General features: G+C 52.9%; 1 protein-coding gene across 1 annotated transcript in view; it reads left to right on the top strand.

Annotated features, from left to right (window-relative positions):
* CHD6 (chromodomain helicase DNA binding protein 6) overlaps positions 1 to 12,712 on the top strand; it is a 150,104-nt gene extending 137,392 nt beyond the window's left edge. The window contains exons 31-36 of the mRNA XM_068986821.1: positions 1,774 to 1,925; positions 2,319 to 2,525; positions 3,623 to 4,075; positions 6,015 to 6,209; positions 7,083 to 7,202; positions 11,755 to 12,712. Coding sequence (XP_068842922.1) covers positions 1,774 to 1,925; positions 2,319 to 2,525; positions 3,623 to 4,075; positions 6,015 to 6,209; positions 7,083 to 7,202; positions 11,755 to 12,654 — 2,027 coding nt within the window. The 3' untranslated portion in view covers positions 12,655 to 12,712. The remainder of the gene's footprint in view (positions 1 to 1,773; positions 1,926 to 2,318; positions 2,526 to 3,622; positions 4,076 to 6,014; positions 6,210 to 7,082; positions 7,203 to 11,754) is intronic.
* Positions 12,713 to 17,874: the final 5,162 nt, after the last annotated feature.

Genomic DNA, 17,874 nt, shown 5'->3' with positions numbered 1-17,874 from the left:
TGCCCACCCTCCTCGCCCCAGGCCATAAAGGGTCCCTGCCACATGCGGGGTTATATGTACACCTTGCTCTTTGAACTCTGTCGTGGGGGAAATCACTACCTACTCAGTCCTGGGAACACAGGCAGTCCAGCAAGGATGGGTTAGAGGAGGTGCTTGGTCCTCTGCTGGCCGTGGGGCTGGGCTGTGCTGGGCTAGGAGGCAGCAGTGAACTTGATAAGCTCTCGTGAGCTACTCACACACTCAGCGGTGGGGAGTCCCTTGCACCAGTGCTTTTAAAGGGGCTTTGGCAGACCCCAGAAGGGTTCCTCCGAAGCTGGGGTGTGGGCTCGGCGGGGCCGAGAGGGCCCTGCCTGTTTCTCAGACTGGAACTCTGGGGCCGAAGGAGCAGTCTCCGGCCGAGCTGGCCCAGCCCCTTCTCTCCTGACTCCTTCTCACACAGCGTTGTGTTCTTTTCTCAAAACTTAAATTCACCTTTTGTGCTTGAAACCTGGCAGGGGTGTGCCCCCATTGGATATAGAATAATTTGGATTTTCTGTCCTGGCCCAGCCCATAGAGTTCAGCATGATGGTGATGGTCCTGCCCCGCCTACTCCACCCCCCCGCCCCCGCCCCGATCTTTGTATATACTTGCCCCCCCCACCTTGTTCCTCAGCACGTCGAGCGCACCCTTCCCCCCGCCGCTGCCTCTTCCTGGGTGGTCTCTCCTCTGAGAGGCCCCCTCTACCAGCCCTCCCTTCTACCAGCAGAGTTTTCCTTCCTCTTCCCTATCAGGGCACCTTGTTTCTTTCCCTTTATGGTCCTCACCATGGTTTATAATTGAAACTGTTCGTTTATAATTAGTGTGTTTTTCCCGGCTGCCTTGCCCTCAAGGAGTTCTTAGGAGCCTAGAAGGCCAGAGCCGCCACACTGTCCTGTTTTTATCCTTGAATCCCCTGCCCTGGCAAGGCCCTGCTCCTGCCGAGGGGTCCCTGCGGCCCCCTGGGGAACTTGGTGCACAGGCACCAGTGAGACCTCCACGCTGCAGAGGGCGGACACTCCGTGTCGTCTCACCGCGGAAGGGGCCCCCAGCTTTTCCTACACTCAGTTCATCCCCCGTCAGCACTGTGAAGCGGATGATGGTTGAAGATCCATTTCCCAACTGATAATAAGTGTTCACCACTGAAGACTGAAGGAATGAGTCGCATTTCCATTTCTGTCAGTGATGTTGACTGTCCTAGGTGTCTTTGCATCATTTTTTAGCGTAAATCAGATCTGTTTACCTTCGTTGTAAGTTTCAGGACTTTTCCTCCTTCATCATTAATCTCAGCCTCTTGCCATGTTCCATTTCCCACACTGTCTCTGCCTCTGTATCAAAGCAGTGTTCACTTCCCTCTCACCCCGCTGCACCAAGTGGGGAAGCAGTGTTGTCATTTGGTTACTGACGCAGACTCTTATCAGATGATTTGCTTGGGTAGCCTTGGCGCAGGATGTGGGTTTATGGCTTAACTGATAGAGCGCTTCTGGAAATAGAAGACATGGTAATTAATCAGTTTAAAATAAATAAGCACACAATAGGCCAGTGTTTTAAGAAGATGAGGGACTTCCCCGGCAGTCCAGTGGTTAAGACTCTACTCTTCCAATTCAGGGGGTGAGCGTGGGTCTGATTCCTGGTTGGGAAACTTAGGTTCCCTGTCCAGTGCGGCCAAAAAAAAAAAAAGCTCAGATGTCCTATCTTTCAGATCACTTCAGTCTACCAACTACCTGTCTGATTTATTTTTAAAACCTCTCTTCCCAGATTATCCAGGGAAGTACTCTGAGGAAGAGAGCAAGAGCTCGACCTCAGGCATCACGGGAGACCTCGGGGACGACCTGCAAGAGGCGCGGGCTCCCACCATTGCTCAGCTGCTCCAGGAGAAAACGCTCTATTCATTCTCCGAGTGGCCAAAGGTACCTCCCAGAGCTTGCGTGCTCCACCCAGAGCATCCTCAGCTTTTGAATCCTTTACATTAAACCTTTTAGAAGCTTTCTGAATCACCAACTCAGACAGATGTTTAATATCTTTAAAAGATATTAGTTACATGACTTTAATGGTATCAGGACCATAACTAGACCATAAGACCAAAGCGTTCAGCACATCTTTGTATTTACGGTACTGTGGCTTTTCATCTTCATTGTCCAGACTACACCGTTTCTTTTAAGACTAGAAAAGTGAGTCTCTTTGTGTGCGCCCTCTTCTAATCAACTCCTTCTGGTTAGAAGACATGCGGCTTGATTTCAAGGGACTTTGTAAACTTGGATAACTTAGTACTTCCTCCTCAGAGCTTGCATCCTTTTTTATAGGATCGCGTGATAATCAACCGCCTGGATAACATCTGTCAGGTGGTGTTAAAGGGGAAGTGGCCCTCCAGCCAGCAGTATGAGCCCTCGGGCGCGCTGCCCACCCCCGTGTTAACCAGCAGCGCTGGTCCCCGAAGCGGCCTCTCGGAGCCAGAGGCATCAGAGCACAGCTTCAGCAATGGTGCAGCGTTGGTGGCCCAGATGCAGAAGGTGAGGCCCTAAGAATGCTGTGTCTGACCTTGAAACAAAGGAGGAGGACACTTGGCACTTCTTGATCGAGTGAGTCATTCGAGTCTTGGAGCGGGAGAGTGCGTGATGAAAGTGGGTTTGCAGCTCTGTGGGAGTGGCGTGCTGGCTCATGGGAGATGGGGGTGGGGAGCCGGCATACCTCTGGGGTGGGGGGGGCAGATGGCACTTGAGGACGAGGTAAGTTCTCAACCAGCTTAGTGGCAGGAGTGGATCCAAAGAGATGGAGGGAGTTGGCAGGCATGGCTTGATGACAGATGACTCTCTGAGGAAAGGGAGGGATGAATACTTGAGGACTGGGAACGGTAGCAGCCAATAGAAATGAGGGAAGTCAGACACTTCCCTGCTGGTCCAGCAGTTAAGAATCTGCCTTCCAAAGCAGAGGATTCAGGTTTGATTCCTCACCAGGGCATTAAGATCCCACATACTGTGGAGCAACTAAGCTCATGTGCCACGGCTGGAGAGCCCATGTGCCACAAAAAAAGATCCTGAGAGCCACAGCTAAGACCCAGCGCAGCCACATAAATGCATTATTTTTTAAAAAGAAGTGAGGGAAGTCAGCAGAGGAGTTTTATTTGAGGTTTGTAAATGCAAATGAAAACTCAAGGGCTCAAGTTTAAGGTAGGTAGCTCACTAGCTCTTAGCTACACATTGGACTACACTGGGGACCTTGAGAATCTCCAGGTTCTGGTTGGATTGGTCCAGGGTGTAAACTTGGTATTGGCTTTTTTTTTTTTAACTTCTAGTTGATTCTGATGTACAGCTAAGGTAGAGATTCCCTAAACTATGATCTTGGCAATTGCAAGTGTAGTTCATGGACTGGGAGCTTTTGCAACACCTGGGAACTTGTTAGAAATGCAGAACCCCAGACCCACTGAAGTGGAATCTGCATTTTAACTAGCTATCCAGGTGAGTAGGTACTGAAGTTTGAGAAGGCTTGAGTTAAAAGACGTTCCAAGAAGGTGATTACTAGTCCCCAGGAAATCGGGGCCAAGACAGAGCTGGCATTGACCCACAGAGGTGACATTCATACCTCTCTTGCCCCGTCTGTGTGTTTGCAGGAGAGCTTCTTGGCTCCGGTTTTCACAAAGGATGAACAGAAGCACAGGCATCCTTACGAGTTCGAGGTAGAGAGGGACGTGAAGACTCGGAGCCTGGAGCAGTTCTCGGCCACCCACGGGCACCCCCCCATCGTCCTCAATGGCTGGCATGGAGAGTCAGCCATAGACCTCTCCTGCCCATCGGAGGGGTCCTCAGGGGCCACGTCCCCTTTCCCAGTGAGCGCCAGCACCCCCAAGATCGGGGCTGTTGGTTCACTGCAAGGAGCCCTTGGCATGGACTTGTCGGGGATCCTGCAAGCTGGCCTGATCCACCCAGTGACCGGACAGATCGTCAATGGAAGCCTCAGGAGAGATGACGCTGCCTCCAGAAGGCGGAGAGGAAGGCGGAAACATGTCGATGGAGGGGTGGACCTCATCTTCCTGAAGGAGCAGACCCTGCAGGCGGGCATCTTGGTGGGTATTTGACTGGAGAATCCCAGGGAAAGAGGAGCCTGGGGGGCTGCTGTCTGTGGGGTCACTCAGAGCCGGACACGACTGAAGCGACTTAGCAGCAGTCCCTGTTTCAGTTGTCTGGCTTGAAACAACTCTTGCCATCAGTTGTCCTCAGTCTTTTCTAGAAATAGATATTAGTCCATCGAGGGCCCTTAACCTGCCTGCATCCTGGAGACACGAGCCAGGAGGTCTCACCATGTCACAGAGAAACAGCCCAGCCTCCAGGGCTTCGGAGCCCCTGGGGATCAAACGAGTGAAGCAGTAGGGCTGGGTCTGCAGCAGCAGCGGGCTTTCCAGAAGCAGGGACTTGGGGGTCAGGAGGTCCTGAACATCAGTCCTGGCTCAGCTGCTGCTTGACCTGCTGGGCGACCTTGGGCTCATTATCGAGCCCTGCTCTACTCCTCTGTAAACTGGGGGCCGCAGCTTCTGCCGCCGAGGGTCACTGTGAAGCTTGGCTGAGGTCACACTAAGGTGTTCTCAGCTCAGAAATCCTTGTCTGAAACAGAAGAGGGCAGACCCTGCACACATGCCCAAGATCCCCTCTGACTCCACTTACTGTGTCAGAGACCACCGACTTCTCTCTTTGCATTTTGATTTTTCCCATTTGTTGAATTTCAGGCTCCGAAACAGGAACCAACATTTCTTGCTTTCTTAACTACTTTAAAAGGAATACTAGTGACGAGTATTGAGTGCCTCTGGCAGGCACTGCGTTGAGCGTTTTACATGATTGCCCTGTATGATGTTCACAGCAACACTGTGAAGGTGTGGTTACTGCTCCCGTTTTGGAAATGAGCAAACTGATACTTACAAGCGTTAAATGATTTGCCCAAGATTATCCAGGTAGTAAATGGCAAACCAGGGAACTAAACCAGCGACTTGGTCCTCTGCAGCCAGGGAGCTCTGCTGTATTGTTCGGTAGATGTCTCCCTCTTTGATTTTCTACATAATTTGGGAAGCTGAAATGGCAGGTTCTTTCCCTTCCCAGTTCTCCAGTGCCTTTAAGAAGGTTGTCTGGTTTTTCAGTGACGCAAAGCCGTGGTTTTCCTGTCATGATCATAGAATTCCAGGGAGTAAATGAAGTATTTTTTTCTTGGCTTCAGAGCGTTTTGAAGATCTTATCATGCAGACATTTAGTACTGATATATGTTATTCAATTCAGTCGTTCAGTCGTCTCCGACTATTTGCGACTCCATGAATTGCAGCACGCCAGGCCTCCCTGTCCATCACCAACTCCCGGAGTTTACCCATATTCATGTCCATCGAGTCGGTGATGCCATCCAGCCATCTCATCCTCTGTCATCCCCTCTCTTCCTGCCCCCAATCCCTCCCAGCATCAGTCTTTTTCAATGAGTCAACTCTTCGCATGAGGTGGCCAGAGTACTAGAGTTTCAGCTTCAGCATCAGTCCTTCCAATGAACACCCAGGACTGATCTCCTTTAGGATGGACTGGTTGGATATTCTTGCAGTCCAAGGGACTCTCAAGAGTCTTCTCCAACACCACAGTTGTAGACCCCATATAGGCACTGGGGACACAGGGGCGAGTATATATGCAGAAGGAGAGCCAGGCGAGTCGATTGCAGGGTGGCACTCTCTGTTACCTGAAAACCTGTGGCAAGTGCCATGGGGGAGCAAAGTGCGGTGGCCAGGGTCACGGGGACAGTCCATGCTGGTGACAGGGACGGCAGGAGGGAGCCTGAGCAGGTAGGATGGCGCAGAGGTCACCGCGGAGACAGGGCAGAGGAGGGCAGTCGGCTAGAGGGGTCCCCCACCACGTCAGGAACTCGTGGCGGGGATCGGCAGTCAGGCACGGGTGGTCCTGTTCTGGTGGGAAGAGTCCTTTAAGAAACGAGTTTTCATTCTGTCGTGGTGAAGGGCACGTACTCGTCTTCCCTCCATGCAGGAAGTCCACGAAGACCCAGGACAGGCCCCCCTGAGCACCCCACACCCTCCCGAAGGGCCGGTGCCCGCCACGTCAACCCCGGAGCCGACCCCAGCCGCCGGCAGCCCGGCTGAGAAAGCCATTCCCAGCAAGAGCCTGCTGGACTGGCTGCGGCAGCAGGCCGACTGCTCCCTCGAGGTCCCAGGCTTCGGCGCGGTGAGTGCACGTCCCCTCTGACACGGAGACTCAGAGGGGGCCCAGGAGGACTGGGGAGCCGAGGGAAATCTGTGTCCTCCTAGAACTTCATTGGAAAGTAGGGGCGGGGGAGTTTAAATTCTGGTTACGTCTTCTGGTAACAGAAATCCCAGCCCACGTCAGAACGCCAGGCCAGAAAGACGTGCATGACCTCTTACCAGGACAGCGAGCCTCCGCTTACCCCTCCCTTCCCCGCAAGTCACCACATTTGTGAGCTCACACGGCATTCTTTAGGTTGCATAAGCGCTGCTCCCCTTCACTGAAATGCTCCCGTGCATTCAAGTCACCGCGTCTCCACTCTGAGGGGACGGGTTAGTGTCAGTCCCTGCCCAGGGGCTGCTCATCGAGTCCTCTTCCTCCTCTGCCCTCCGTCCTTCAGAGCAGGGGTCCAGAGGAAAGGGCACCCCACCACCACCCCTGCTGTCCTGGCTACCTCTCATTAGTAAGGGGAGGCGCTCGGAAGCTCACAAGGGAGGAGGATGCGTTCATAGACACACACCTTCCGGAGACACACAGCACACCAGGAGCAGCGAAGAGAGAACCTGAGAAAACGGCCCGGGGAGGCAAGGGCAGGGGTGAAGCAGTGCCCTGAGAACCTGGAGGGCCAGCGGGCCGCCCACAGGAGGCCCACCTTTCTGCTTAACTGCAGGAACACTGTGGCTTCGAGGAGGGCACCTCGGTGGGGGCCCCGCGGCTGTTCCTGCAGCCCTGACCCGACAGGTCCTGTGCAGAGGGCCGTGAGTGAGGAAACAGCACAGCCATCTGAGCGGCACCACCCGCATCAGACCCTGTGGCCAGGACATTCTGTAATGTTGGTTTCCATTTACCTCCTAGAATTTTTCAGACAAACCAAAGCAGAGGAGGCCACGCTGTAAGGAACCTGGAACGTTAGACGTCACCTCCCTGAGTGGGGAAGAGAGGGCTCCTGCTGTCCCCAAGGAGCCCGGCCTGAGGGTAAGGAACAGGATGTCCCGGTGGAGCCTGGAATCACACACCCGGAGAGGACGCCCCACCTGGGAAGGGGCAGCCAGGCGGCCTTAGCAGGAGGACCAGGGACAGGTGGTACTGGGGTGTTCTCACCAGCAGCATGTCCTCCATGGTCTTTTGTTTTCAGCCTTTCCCTCCAAAACTTTGGGGTTAAGTTTTACACTGAAACGACTCCCAAGGCTCGATTCCCCCCGTTTTGGAGAGTTCAGGGAAAATACCTTTTAAGTCTTATCAGGAGTCTGTTATCCAGTGTTTTAACAAAACTTCTTTATTGGAAATTTTCATTTTCCAGCCCTTAGTTTTTCCGGCTACCATTTTAAGACACCCCCCTCCTCGTCCGTCCTCGCTGGCAATGAGAAACAGCTGACTTCATGCACTGCCCTTTTCCTATTATAGAATCCTGAGCCTGGAAGAGACTTCAAAGACATCTGCAGATACTTGCAGTAGAACGCATCCGAGTCAATTATAGTTTACAGATGGGTACAAATTTGGACTAGAAGACTTGCAGCCTCTAGGGGGCGGTAGCATTTCAACCTGAAAGCGTGCTAAGCTTGTGCAGGCGATACTCATATGCGCTTCCTCAAAGTGAGTTCTGCCCACATAGGGAGCTTCTGAGGGTCCTCTGGGGCTCTGCCCTTGTAAGCTGTCCTCTGATCTCCCAGGCGCTCCTGACCGCCTCCTTTGGTGCTTGATCATCTAAAGCTCTCCTCCTCCGAGGGGTTTCCAGAACACCGTATCTGTGTTTAGTTCCCAGAGACCACCCACCCTAGTCATTTCCTCCTTGTTAATGTTGTTAGGAAGCTCGTTTCTGATTTGATAGCCCGGAGGGTCACTCCACTAGCAGCTCAACAAACATGACTGCCTGCTGGACAGGCTGATCCCACATCCCGCCTCCAGACCCCGCCTCGGCCTCCCCGAGCTCTTCTTTTGTCATGAGAGACCACCCCCAGCCCTCGCTTAGTGGGGTCTCCGAGCTCTTGGTTGAGCGAAGTGGCTTCCCCCCTTGACCTCCTCATTTCTTTCTTCACATCTCAGTTTCTTGGACATTCTTTGGCAGTTAACGTTCATCACAGCACGGCCGACGCCAGTCTCCTGCCAGAGTACTCATTTCGGAGCTGTCCTCACGAGCCAGCCTCCTGCCAGAGATGCGCTTTCCCTCCTTTGTTAAGTAAACACAGGCCCCGCCTCGGGGTCCCCTGCCTGCAGTAAGGCCAGGACTGCAGGCAGGGTCCGCCTGGCCCTTGGGGCTGCTTGGCGGACCCCAGTGGGGCCGGAGCCTTTGGGTGTGTGACACTCCTTGTCCATCCCTTAAAGACCTTCCCGTTTCTTCTAGAAATATCCAAATCCCGCAAGGAGCGTCTCCCTGCCTTCAGCCCCTTCTGCCTTGTGTGCTGGGGTTCGGCTGACAGCCCCACTGACAGCGCCACACAGACAGACTCAGCTCTAAGAATGCCCGCCTGGCAAATGGCAGTCACTCATTATCACATGCGTGTGCACACACATGTCCCCATACTTCACATGCAGAGTTAAGTGTTTCACCTACTCTTATGCAGTGGGTGGGATGGTTTTGCTAGTTTCTCCCTGAGACATTTGACAGTATATTGTGGAGACTGTGTGCTTGCTGGGTGTGCTGAGTCGCTTCATTTGAGTCTGACTCTTTGCTACCCCATGGACCATATTCCCCCCAGGCTCCCCTGTTCATGGGATTTCCCAAGCAAGAATACTGGAGTGGGTTGCCATTTCCTCCTCCTGGGGATCTTCCCGACCCAGGGATCAAACCTTCATCTCCTCTGTCTCCTAAATTGCAGGCGAATTCTTTACCCACTGAGCCACCTGGGAAGCCCTGCAGAGATGACATGTCACCCCTAAATAAACACTTTGCATGTGTCTTCTGGGAACATTTTCCCGTGTATCTGTCACCACTACCACACATGTCAGTAATATGTCATAGCTCGCCCATATTCAGATATCCCCAGCTCTCCCAGAAGTGTCTCTCCAAGCTAGTTTTTGTTTTTTGTTTTTAGAATTTTTAAACCAGGATCCATCTGCTGCATCTGGGGTAAGGTTTCTTACTACTCAGGGCATGTTAGGCTGAATCAACTCACCTTCCTGGGAGGAGCGAGGCAGTTTTGGCCACCACCTCCTCCTTTGCCTTTACCCAGGACTTGAGTGTTAGAGCCAGGACACACAGGCTGTGGGGTTAAACGGTGCCTTGTGTTGGTTTAGAGAGAGATCTGGGGGGCACATACGCGTGCCATCATCAGGAGGAGCAGACCCATTGCCTGTGTCTGCCCCTCGGTCTCCCCTCGCCTTGCCCTCCCCCCAGCCTCCCTTGGAAGAGGAAGCAGGCCTGTTCCCAGGGTATAATTACCAGGAGGGAGAGCTGCCAAAGCCTGGCTTGGCCGCTGTGTGTGGTCCCCACGCTGCTGGGAGGGGCACGTGCCCCGGGTGGGCAGCCACGGGCCAGCCGGGGGCAGGGTGACGTGCCCAGCCGCAGGAAGGGGTGGATCCCCCTTCCTCAGCCAGCCCGCTGTGCGCTCTGCAGCGGGGGAGAAGCCCTGTTCTCACCCCAGGGCCTTCCTGCTGTTGCTCCCCCGTCTAAAGGGTGCAGGCCGCCTGGCCTCACCTCGCCTCCTGGGCAAGTTCCTTGTCCTGAGAGCCCAGCGTGATCCGCCCCAGTGGTTCCCAGTGAGGGCGGGGACATTCTGACGCCTGAAGAGTGTGACTTGAACTTGGGGGGCCGGGCCTACAGGTCCTGCAGGGTGCAGGCCGCCCAAAGTCACCTCTCCAGCGCCCTCAAAGCGTGTTACCGGACGCCTGCTGTGTAGGTAGCAGATTATTCAAAAGAGCTGAGGCCTTACTCAGCAAGCTCAGAGTTTCTTCTCCCTGACAGACTTGTGAGACGGCACAGGCCCTCCCACTGGAGAGTGATGGGGAAAGCGAGGGTGGGGCCGTTTGAGGGCACAAAGGGAGAAGATACACCTAGGGCCTTTTCCCTGGCCCTCGACTGTGGCTGGGTAACAGGGAGGAGGGCTTGGGAGGCCTCGTGGCCAAGCACTGGTCCCCGTGGCCGGGCCCTGGGCTGAAAGGAGGGGCCTGAGGCCGTGGTCTCCAGGGGGAGGCGATCTGCGCTAATGGTCTCCAGACAGAGTGGTAAGAAACGCTTCTTTCAGCCCGGCCCCATCCTCGCGTCTGACCCTCGCTTTAGAAACGTGAACCAGACAGAACTGCTCCCCGAGCCTCATTCCCACAGCCGGACGCGGCTGCCCCGCCCTTTCAGGACAGGCTGGCTCCCAGCGTGCAGGGGGCTCCAGCGAGAGCAGACAGGTGGGCCGAGAGCAGACAGGTGGGCTGGGGCTGCGAGGTCTGGGCCCTCTGTCCCAGCCCAGCTGCGCTCCAGGGCACATCCCGCCCCTCCTCAGTTGGTGAGGAAGAAAGGGGGCTGAACTGAAGTCTCTCCCTCGTCTGTTTTCCTAAGACAAGGCTGGCTAGGAGGTTTTCTCCTCACACAAAGGTGACCGTCATAGAGCTCTTTGCCCATGACGACTTGGTTTTTCTATATTATTAGGGAAATTGAAGGACAAATGTAAAACCTCAGGGGTAACACTTTCCAGGGACCTCGGAACATTTGAGTGCACATTTTTCACATGTGTGTGAATCTCTGAACTTACGAAACGGCTGTGACAGTAGTGCTGACTCGTAGGGTGGGTGTGATGACGAGTTGAGAGCAGGCACACGAAGCTAGGCGCGCACAGCCCAACACGGGGCAGTAGCCCTGCTTGGCTCCTCTGTCATTGCCACCCCCTTCATCAGCCCCTCTGACATCCAGTTTCCCTCTGCTGAGAGCTTGACCGGTGTCCCCCACCGGCCTGTGCCCGTGGCCGCCCGTTGAGCAGAGACCTGTGGCATCTTCTAAGGATTCGACTTGGGTACCCTTGTCCTTTCTCACCCACAGCCGGGCCTGCAGGTCAGGACAGAACTTCAGGTCTTCCTGCTCCCAAACCCCATCCTCCGGCTCGGCTCTGTGGCTTCAGTTAAAACCCTCCCTTTGTCAGGAGGGAGGCGAATGGGGGGGTCTGGCCGAGGGGGTCACCCCCATGGGTCTCGACCACTGGCCTCAGCTGCACACACTAAGATCACATGAAGCTGGGAAGTCAAGCGCGGCCCTGCACAAGGACGACACCCAAGTTCATGAAGTCCTTTGTTGCTGTTTTTATATTTTACATGTGAAACTGCTATCATGTCGGTTATGCCTCAGTAAAAACACTCTAGGCTAAGACCTGAGGTCCCTGGCTGGCCCCAGCTCCTGGAGCTCCAACAGCCTCTCCACGGGGCGCTGGACATGAGCACATGGGAACCTGCTCACCACTTTCAGGCTGTCCGCCTCAAGTGGGAGGTCCTGGGGCGCAGAGCTGTGCAGCTCCTGGTGGGTGGGCGGGCAGGAAAGACCACTGTGGAGCCCCGAGCTGCCCACCCCCTGCCATCCATCACCTGAAGCATCTTGTGTCTCATTTTTCAGGGGTTTCTCCCAGAAAACAAATTCAATCACACCTTGCCCGAGCCCATTCTCCGAGAGACAGGCCCCCGCCGCAGGGGCAGGCGGCCACGGAGCGAGCTGCTGAAGACCCCGGCCCTGGTGACGGACACCCCCTCCGGGATGGGGCCGCTGTTCATGAACGGCCTGATCGCCGGGATGGACCTGGTCGGGCTGCAGAATGTGAGAAATGTGCCAGGTATCCCCCTCACGGGGCTGGTGGGCTTCCCAGCTGGCTTCGCGGCAATGCCCCCAGGCGAGGAGGTCAAGAGCACGCTGAGCATGCTGCCCATGGTGCTGCCGGGCATGGCCGCCGTGCCCCAGATGTTCGGGGTCGGGGGGCTCCTCAACGCCCCCATGGCCACCACCTGCACCTCGGCCGTGCCAGCGCCCCTGTCAAGCACAACCAAGGGCGGCGCATCGGCGGCTGAAAAGACTGCAGAAGACCAGCCCGGCAGCCACAACGTCAAAACGGACCCGTCGGCCGAAGACAAGCCCGGCCCTAGCCCCTTTTCTTCCGACCAGCCCGAGCCCGCAATAACTACGAGCAGCCCCGTGGCGTTTAACCCGTTCCTCATCCCAGGTGTTTCCCCCGGACTCATCTACCCTTCCATGTTCCTCTCCCCCGGCATGGGCATGGCGCTGCCAGCCATGCAGCAGGCCAGACACTCCGAAGCAGCAGGTCTGGAGAGCCAGAGGAGGAAGCGGAAGAAAACTAAGGGGGACGCCCCGAACCCCAACCTAGAGCCTGTGCCCAGGCTGGAGAGGGAGCCAGGCAGCCAGCAGAGCTGCCCAGAACCCAGGGCCCCCGCGCCCCCCGATAGAGAACACGCAGCACAGGCCCGGGAAGGGGGCCCCCAGGACTCTCACGGTGACACCAATTAGAACTTTTTCACCAAGGAAAATGATTGTGACTTGTAAGTTTCTTATCCCATAAAGGTTTGTTACTTCCCCTCACTTCACCGTCATAAGAACCTGTGTTTCCATGAGTACTATTACCTCCCTGATTTCCTGTCTGAGAACTATGGTAACAGATGTTAATAGTCACAGGGTCTTGCCACGTCATCAGCTCCGTGTCGTTGACCTAGTATAGGAGGTGCAGAACCCCTCACTCCGTTACCCAGTTGTCCATTCCAGCGATCGTAGTTAGTACAGACGTGGGGACATGCCCTGCCCCCTTCTCTTCCAAGTTTCCCATTTATTCAAAGAGGAAAAAAAAAAAAAAAGGCAAAAGAAAGCCGGCCAGGGACTGACCAGTGCAGGGCCGAGGCAGAGAGCAGCTCTTTTTTTTTTTTTTTTTTTCCGTGAGCTGTGCCGACCGGGAAGAAGGGTAACAGGGAACCAAAAAAACAAAAGCACAGAGAAAGGAAATGCTGGTGCGAATTCTTTAGTTAAAATATTTCCCAGTTTTATCACGATTACTAAACAAGTAGGTTAGGCAGAAGTCTCTAACGGTTGAAACCGCATATATCCATTTCTTTCTAAAACAGAAACCTTACTGGTAGTAACACGACTTCCCCCTACCCTGTGGGTTTTCAGGCAACCTGCAGCTAGAAGACATAGTGACCAGGCAGCATTTCTTACACACGCACTCGTCCCTCACCTCCTGAGTCAAAAGGGGATTCCCAGCACGAGCAAGCTGTACACACCGTGGGCTGTCGCCAGCGGTGGGGTGGGGTGGGGAGCACGACTGCACACGGCATAAAGCACACGACCAGCTCTGCCCCTACTCGGGCCTCTTAGGAACCCCTCTGGCTGCTGGAGCCTCCTGGACTCTTGCTTTGTGATTCCCTTTGCCAGGACCCAGGCTCACTCTGGAGCCTGCACGAAAAATAAGTCCCCCAACACTCTTTGACACTAGCCAGGGGTTCGAGGCTGTCAAAGCTACATGCGTTCCAGCTCTTAGAAAGAGTGCGACTGAGAAGTTTTTTTCCTTCCCTCCGGATTTTTCAGTTTATATTTTACAGTCGGACCCAGATCTCACATCATCAAGTTAGTGGAGACTGTGTTGGCAAGCTTAACATTCCCCATTCTTCCTCAGCTGCCCAGCTCTCCGGGCAGCCTGCCCCCACCCTGCCCACCCTTGCCTCATCTTCCTTCACCCCCGCCCCCAGCCCCACGTGGTCCCTCCCTTCTGATGGTCTCACTCTCCATCCACAGTTCACACTCTGAGACTTGAAAGAAGCTCGTGGTTCAGTCCCTGGGGGGCACAGGGTTGTGCGGGACCGTTGGAAATGTTGGAAGCGTTACTAGTACTGGTTTCACGTTTTGTTGTCAACAATTTACTGTATTTTTTTTTTTTTACTTTTTCTGTAACAGTTTTGCTATAATTTATCAGAAGGTCCAAAAGTTTGACATAACTATTTGAGTTTGCATTATTTATTTATGATGCTTCTGTCATTGTCTTTTATACATTTGGGATTATAAATTATGTAAATGTTAAAATGAGCATCTCAAAGAAGTCTGTTAAATCATGGCGGGGGGGGGGAACCAGCTTTATTTTTAAAAAGTGGAGTCCCAGTTTTAATGAGTCATAGTTATAAATCAGAAATTCTGTAAACCGATTCCATAAGAAGAAAGGGTCCAGTAATTGAACCGATTCTATTTAATGACATCTTTGTCACATAGGTGGTCTCTAATGCTGACAACAGATTTCTTAGAAATGCTGCTCGCTCTATTTAACTAACATTTTGTTCAGTTTTGCCTCCAGTGGAAGCAGAAAGGGTTTTTTCAGCTGTTAATCCTAAAAATCAATATAATTTATTTATGTAAAAAAAAATCACTCAATTGATATATTTTTGAACTTTTAAGTACTAATTTTCTTTTTATCAAGTAGGAAAAAAAATGTATTTGCCCTAAATCCTTAAAATACAAATGCTATAAAAATTTCATGTATCTTGAAAGCCTTACTGCAAATGAGTATTATAGACACCCAGCAGAGCCTGGGTTTTCTTTGCTGTCGTCGTCGTCGTTTTGTATGGAAAGGCTGCTTTCCCCAGGTTCCACTTAGAACCTCCAGTAGGTCACAGGGTTCAGTATGGATTTGATTTAACAACCCACCAGCATGCTAAAAACCCCTTGTTATATCTTATCGAACCTGTATGTTAACTCTCTGGGTGTTTAGGCTTCTCTTTGACTGCTATTGTGTCCCTGTTTGCAAAATGAAAATGACACTCTGTGGATTATTTGCTCTGTAAGGCATAAGTGCTTCTTATGATTATTTTGACGTTTCCAAGAGCAAAAGCCAAATTTAAAACTCTCTACAGCAAACTTGAGCCTTTTCATCTAATTCCATGTCACTCACAGCCATAACTTTTTCTTGATCATTCTTCACCCCATGTCTTACATAATAAATTGTCTGTGGTCTCGATCCTGGATTTGAAAAAACAAAAAAGTTTAAAAGTCAAATTTGTATTTGAGGACTTCAGTGGCACTCGGCTGCCTCTTGCTGCCCCAACATCTTGTGAAGGCATCGTCTGCACACACAAGTCCTAGGTGCCGGCGGTGGGCACCGTGCTGGGGGCTTGGTAAATACTCGTTCATGAGGGTTGGCCTGCCTTCTCTCTCGAACTACCAGAACACCTGGTTAACACAGATGCAGTAGAAGGGGACGCAGCACGGCACCTGCTCCCCGGACTCGCGGCCTGAACACCCGCAGCCGATGCCACCACTCTCTTAAGCCCCATTCCAGAGCCCCGGGCTTCACGGAGTGGAGGGGCACCTCTGTGGGTTGGAAGAGGCCTCCAAACACCCAAGTGCCTCCTGTGTCTGAAGTTGAGAACTTTGTGATCCCTCGCTTTGGGAAGCATGGCTTCTCAAGCCCCAGAAGGGCTATGTCCGAAGTTATCAACCAGGCTGGCAGAAATGCGCCAAAGTCTCGGCAAGGAGGCAGATAGCAGGAGCCCCACCAGCCTCACCCTTGGCTGGGTCCCTACCTAGTTTCAATAAATGGTAGATAAACAGCCTGGAGCCTAGGTGGGCCACGCTTCCAGAAGCACTTACAGACTTGTGCTGCAAGTAAATATGTATTGCCGGCTTTGTAGACCTCTAGACTTGGGTAGCACTTCTGGGTAGAATGATAAGATGTGAAGATCAAGGTTTCACCCTTGATCTCCAAGCCTACCCCGGTAGATTCTACCTCCACTGTGAGGGTGGGCGAACACACCTAGTCACATACAGTGGGCTAGTGTTTCAGTGTTTTGTGTGTGTTTGCGTAAGTGACCTCAGAGTGTGACCTCGTTTGTCTTCAGAGCATCTTGGTTGCCAGGTAGAGGATCCTGGCATCCGGTTGGCCTTATGAAAGCCGACAGAGAGGCTGCAAAGCTGTCTCATCCATCCTGGAAAACGCTGGAACACCGCCCCCAGTCCCACCAGCCTGAGGTCAGGACTCCCCAGCCTTTGTGATGCTAGACTGGGACCAAACCCTGCCCCACCACAACCACCAAACGCAGAGACCAGCTCTAACTGAATTACACACAGAAAAACTGGCACCAGGAACAAGGGAACAATTGTGTCACACCCTCCAGAAAACTTTATGCTTGATTTATTTCCACCTTAAAACTTTCTTGCAAGAATTACTGTTCATTTGCCTGCTGTAGAAACCACAAGAACTCTTAGGTCGCCAGTGGGGTTCACCCAGCCCAGTGACTCACACCTTGGTTCTAAACTGTGGCTTCTCCAAACCCAGTCTCAGGGACAGGAGTGTGCGGGCAGGTGTTCAGGACACATGGCTTGTGCTGCCAAGTGGCCAGCCTTGTGACCACCCTCATAACCCATGCGCAGCAAGGTATTTGGGGGATAAGTTAGGAAATAAAAGGGGTGAATTAACTACTGGCTCCTACAAGGAAGGTCCTCCATGTGGTGGATTTGGAAATGACCGAAGTCAGTGCTGTGGAGCCCATCCTGGTGTCTGAGCGCGGGCTCAGCCCTCACCCAAGGCCAAGAGGACGAAGGGAGGAACTAGGATGGGGGGTGGCAAGCGAGGAGTGGAGGTGCTGGGGAGGGAAGAACAGCGCGCCCACCTCCTCGAAACTTCAGCTTCCTTATCTGAGGCTTCAGGAGAACAAGATGAGGAATTAAACAATTGCAACTTGAACCACTAGGGTTGTTGATAGGGTTGATTGAAATGATCGAAGTCAAGTGCTTACAACTGCTCGTTATGTTCGAGTCATGTGTCCCTACTTCTTTTAAATAGCTGGCGAGGTGAGGATTGCCAGGCCTGGAAGGATGAGGTAAAGTTAAATCAGGGATACAGCAAGGGAATCAAGGGGGAGGAAGCTCTTGCTCCAAACTCTGAGGCAGGTGCAGAGTGCATCTGGGATTGGACTCAAAGCAGGAAATGGGGTTTTTTGGGTTTTTTTGTTTCTTTTTTTTTTTAATGTGGACTTTTACGAAGTCTTTATTGAATTTGTTACAATATTGTTTTGGTTTTATGTTTTGGTTTTTTGGCCTCCAGGCATATAGAATCTTAGCTCCCCAGCCAGGGAATTGAACCCACAACCCCTACCTTAGAAGGCGAAGTCTTACCCATTGGACCGCCAAGGAACTCCCAGGAAATGGGGGTTCTGACTGACTGTCCCTATGACCCTACCTGCAGGAGAGAAGGGATCTTTCCATGCAAGCCTATTGGTCAGAATGAGCTAAAGGGTTGAGGGGATAGTGGGGCTGGGGGCCAGCGCAGCCCCCTGGTCTGTGATGCCTCCATCAGGGTAGGGTTGCCAGATTCAGGCAGAAAAAGACACCTAGTTACATTTTAATTTCAGATAAACCTAATGAAGTAAAGTGTCAGTCACTCAGTCATGTCTGACTCTTTGCCATCCCATGGACTGTAGCCCGTCAGGCTCCTCTCTCCATGGAATTCTCCAGGCAGGAATACTGGAGTGGGTAGCCATTTCCTTCTCCAGAGGATCTTCCCGACCCAGGGACTGAACCTGGATCTCCTGCATTGCAGGCAGATTCTTTACTGTCCAAGCCAAGTTAGTGAAAATGAAAGTCGCTCAGTCGTGTCCAACTCTTTGCAACCCCATGGACTATACAATCCATGGAATTCTCCAGGCCAGAATACTGGAACGGGTGGCCTATCCCTTCTCTAGGGGATCTTCCCGA

The sequence above is a fragment of the Capricornis sumatraensis genome, chromosome 15 (genome assembly GCF_032405125.1).
Source record: "Capricornis sumatraensis isolate serow.1 chromosome 15, serow.2, whole genome shotgun sequence".
Lineage (NCBI taxonomy): Eukaryota > Metazoa > Chordata > Mammalia > Artiodactyla > Bovidae > Capricornis > Capricornis sumatraensis.
Note: the sequence above shows the minus strand (reverse complement) of the source record. Positions and strands in the feature narration are given on the sequence as shown.